The sequence below is a fragment of the Hordeum vulgare genome, chromosome 3H, assembly GCF_904849725.1.
Source record: "Hordeum vulgare subsp. vulgare chromosome 3H, MorexV3_pseudomolecules_assembly, whole genome shotgun sequence".
Classification (NCBI taxonomy): Eukaryota; Viridiplantae; Streptophyta; class Magnoliopsida; order Poales; family Poaceae; genus Hordeum; species Hordeum vulgare.
The window spans coordinates 609,864,631-609,869,192 of record NC_058520.1 but is presented as its reverse complement, the minus strand read 5'-3'; the positions used below and the strand labels follow the sequence as shown (position 1 = coordinate 609,869,192).

General features: G+C 51.5%; 1 protein-coding gene across 1 annotated transcript; it reads left to right on the top strand.

Moving 5' to 3' along the window:
- Nucleotides 1-1,623: 1,623 nt before the first annotated feature.
- LOC123441082 (protein PYRICULARIA ORYZAE RESISTANCE 21-like) lies at nucleotides 1,624-2,692 on the top strand. The gene is made up of 2 exons (XM_045117601.1): nucleotides 1,624-2,046; nucleotides 2,122-2,692. Exons 1-2 carry the CDS (start codon nucleotides 1,683-1,685, stop codon nucleotides 2,463-2,465), a joined length of 708 nt encoding a protein of 235 aa, XP_044973536.1. The 5' UTR covers nucleotides 1,624-1,682; the 3' UTR covers nucleotides 2,466-2,692.
- The last annotated feature ends 1,870 nt before the right edge of the window (nucleotides 2,693-4,562 follow it).

Sequence of the window (4,562 nt, the reverse complement as noted above, 5' to 3'; positions counted from 1 at the left end):
AATGCTTCGATCCAAAGACCTGTTTTCTACTTGTGTATCCTTATTGGAAAAACAAATTACGTCCAAATTGCCACTATGGCCACACTGCTATAGAGCCAAAATGAGCCTCCCCCAACCCGGTTCGTCCCCTTCCCCCCACCCCCGTCGCCCGCGCTCCTGCTCGTCCCACCCCCACCACTCGAGCTAGGGTTGCAGCCATCAGATCCGCCGACGACCGCCACCCTACTCCGCCGCCCTAGACCCCGGCCTCGGCCTCGTCAGATTCGCCGACACGAGGCTCCTGCGCCGCCGCCCGAGACCGGCCACCCCTTCTCCTCCTCTCCTTCCCGCTAGGCCGCCACTTCTCGATGACAGCCGTCACCCTACTCCGCCACCCTAGACCCCGGCCTCGACCTCGGCCTCGCCAGATCTGCCGACAGGAGGCTCCTGCGCCGCCGCCCGAGACTGGCCGCCCCTTCTCCTTCTCTCCTTCCCGCTAGGCCGCCACTTCTCGATGACGGCTGCCACCCTACTTCGCGCCCATACCCCGGCCTCGGCCTATTTAGATCCGCCGACAGGAGGCTCCTGCGCCTCCGCCCCAGACCGGCTGCCCCTTCTCCTCCTCTCCTTCCCGTCGGGCCGCCACTTGCAGGATTTACAGCTCGTTTTTGTTTTCATATTAGACATAAACTGATAGAAATAAACCAGTGTTTGTAATTCATCAATCATTTCAATCTAGGGGTATTTGAGACATTTTAACAGACAACTCATACAACAATTACATGGTAGAATCACATAAAAGAACTGGACAGACAATTCTATGACGAGACGATTGTGTGGACAGTTTCCCAAAATTATGATTCTCCAGAATTATGATTCTGCAGAATTATGAGGTGAAAAGAACTGGCCCTAAAACCGAGGGGGGGGGGGGCTGTCAAACACTTAAACGGACCGGCCCATTGCATCGCTGCTCGGTCGCTCGCCTCTGCGAAGCGCCTGCAGTTCGACGCAACAAGCGGCAAATATAGGCTTCTCCGGCCATTACCTTGCCTCGAACAAACCTGGTGTGATCCTTCGTCTCGTGAGCATCCAATCTCATCCTCTATGTGTACTCCATCCCATGATTATTATTGCCGAAAATCACAACATCAATTTGTATCCTTTAGGGACTTAGGGTTACGGATCTGATACGTGCTATTCCGTGACAGGTTACGGCAACATGTTCTTTACATTATTGTTAACTAACCATGAGCTTTACCCAGCTTGTGATAGGGATCATTTTCAAACACTTAGCGGCTCAGTTCTACGCAAAATTTGTTAACCAATAGTGGAAAATGGAAAAGAGCGCATTTTAGGGGGGTGCGGAACTGTGCAAAACGTGTGACCGATGATGCCTGCCTGGGAGACGGTCGAACGAATTAACCAAATGCATTCACGCGCGACGCATGAGAAGCTGGCGCCATCAAATTAAGCATTGAGGCACGTACGTACGTTCTGCATGCGGTTAAGTTGCCGGACGTACGCGCGCGCGCCAACTGGTTCAGTTGGATCGTACTACGTAGGATACTCGCGAAGAACATGTACACGCGCCCTCTACCCTTACCCTATGCGTATATATACATACCACCTTTGTTGTGCAGAGGCATCTACGCTCCATCCATCTCCGTCTCCACACGTAGGCTTCACCGGGGAAGCATATATACATGGTCTCCACGGGCATGGCTGCGGCCGCCCTCCTGGCCGTTGCGGCGCTCCTCGCCGTGGCGGGGGCAGCGGCGGCTCCCCAGGAAGCCCAGTGCTGGCAGTGCTACACCTCCTGCATGCAGCAAAAGTGCAACGGCTACCGGGACGCCGCCGCCGTTGACAACACCGCCTACGTCCCCGTCAGCAACTTCACCGGCGGCACTGCAGCCACGGTGCGCCCCGCCGATGGTGGTGCCCACGTCGCCGGCTGGAACGAGAACTACTGCAAGTGCAACAAGGCGTGCATCGTGGACTGTTACAAGGCCCTGCCGCCGGTGTGCTACCAGATGTGCGTCTCCGAGACCTGCGCCAAGCTGCCACCATGTACGTATCACCGTCCCAAATCCAAACCATGCTTCCTACTACTCTCTTACACGCAACCTGCGTTCTGATTTGCAGGTAAACAGGCGGAATGCTACAAGGCATGCGGGGAGAAATGCTACCACAAGCAGCCGAGCCCGGGCCCGAAGCCGCCCAGCCCGAACCCAGGCCCGAAACCACCGAGCCCGAACCCAGGCCCGAAGCCGCCCAGCCCGAAGCCGACGCCGCCGAAGCCCGCGCCTCCGAACCACGGCGGCACTCCACGGACGCCTCCCGTGCCGCCGAAGCGGCCGTGCCCATGCCCTCCTAGTGCCCCGAAGCCGAAGCCGAAGCCGAAGCCATGTCCGCCCAAGCCCAAGCCGAAGCCGCCGTGCCCGCCAGCGGGCTCGGTATCCGCGTCGAAGAAAATCAGCGACAACTGATGGGTGTGCTCAGTGCACTCATCAAGTAGAGCTCGTGATTGTGTGAGTATCGATATAGATATTCTATGAGGTTACTCTATACTCTATAGATAATAAACAAGTAATCCATCGATCGGCTCTAACTAAGCTGGGTATACTATATAGATCATGTGTACTGAATGTCCCATCTATGTATGTACGTATTGTGTAATGAGATTAATGTGAGAATATATTTATCTCCTATACGTACGTTCAGCTTTGTTTGTTTATTTATTATTGTTTTTTAGAGAATATCAAATTCAGATTACATGCTCCTTTCCTGCTTACACGCATGGTGATTGGTGCATTGTTCAAAACAATAATTCATAAGAAAGAGTGAAAAATATATGAAGTGTCAAGATGTACCAGAGGGCCATGCCGAACAACCATATCCTCCACAGAGCGGGTAGCCAACGCAAGGGCCACACTGCGCGATGAAAAAGTTAGTTTATTATCTCTTTCTAATAATAAAGCACGTATGGCTTCTGCCGTCCGAAGTGGATTTTTTATAAAAAAGTCCTTCCGTTTTCGAACATTCAACCCGCAGTCCCTAAGTAAGTGAACCTGGGAAAACGATTCGATTTTACAAATTAACCTTGTGATCTTATCGAGTAACAAAGAAGGTGGAAGGGGAGAGCATCTTCTCGGCCAGCCAGAGAACAGAGAAGATGCAGCAGGGGAGGAGGAAGAGCCGCTCGCGTCGCGCCGGGGCGGGGGCAGCGCCGGACGGAGGCTCCGGATGCCGGTGCAGCTGCTGCAGGTGCCACGGACGCGGAAGCGGGCCCAGGAGAGGAAGGGGGCGCTCACGCGCTCCGCCTGCGAGCCGGTGCTCTGGTGGACGTTGACGACCTTAGGAGCCACATCTTTCGGCTGCGGCTGGCGAAGCGGAGCGCGACGGAGGCGCTCAAGAAGTGGGCCGGCGAGGGCCGCGACGCCCCGGCGCCGGAGCTCCGCCGCATCGCCCACGACCTCAGCCGCGCCCGCTGCTACAAGCACGCGCTCGAGGTTCGCGCGCCCCCAGATCCCTGACCCCCTCTGATTGCGCTGCGTAGTTCGGGCAAGGGTTTCGTGGACCGATTTGGTATAGATTTAATTTATTGTTGATGTATGCAACGCAGTGGTGCGATCTGTTTGTGATTTGCTTAGAAATGGTGATGAAATGTTTGCTGATGTTTGATTTCCGTAGTTGAATTCTTCAGGTAGCCGATTTTTCTGTATAGACAAAAAGGATTTGTTTCTTTAACTGAGGTTGTTACTGCTGGTTAATTCTAAAGTTAGAGATCACCTATTTCACGTTGGACGTTGACCCTTTATCCGGCAGAAATAGCGTAGGAGTATATTTCAAAAATGTGTGCCACTTTCTGTATAGAACTGTATGAAGTTGCATACATTTTTTGTGTGCAATTTGGACGGCTTACAAGAAATATAGCCATTCTGTTATATAAAGTCTCCCTTCAAGTTATGCATCATTCTAATAGCATGTATGTGCTTTAGTGATCTTGTTTTGCAATTGCTGATTGGAAAGGAGGCATGGAAGCTCATGTAGTACCGAGTCACGAGGAGCTGTAACATGCATGTAGTACCGGGTCTTAAACTCTTAATACTAGATAGGTTGTTATTGTTATAAACATTCATTTCATGTACACGCTGTGCCCATCTTATTGCAGTGTTAGGTAATCCATACACATTGCTTATAATGTACGGTGTACTGGTTGTTTTACTGTATAAGGTTGCGTCATGTTCATTAATAATGCTAATCGACTCCCTGATGAAACCTTTTGCGGCATATTCTTATACATCATATTATATGAATGCATGCCATATGTTGACATTTCCTTTGCTCTAACAGTTAAAACCATCCGGCAAGATTGTATAATCAACTACACATACATATTGTGGCTGATGAAATATGGTTGGGCCTTTATAACACCTAGAAACATATGCATCATTCTGTGTGTGTGATGGTTCAGGATATAGAGAATATTCTGGAAGCTTTTAGGTTTTAGGCAGCCAATTGAATGAATGACTTCTGGTATCCCACACGTACCAGCTTGTACAAGCAACGAAAGAAACACATAC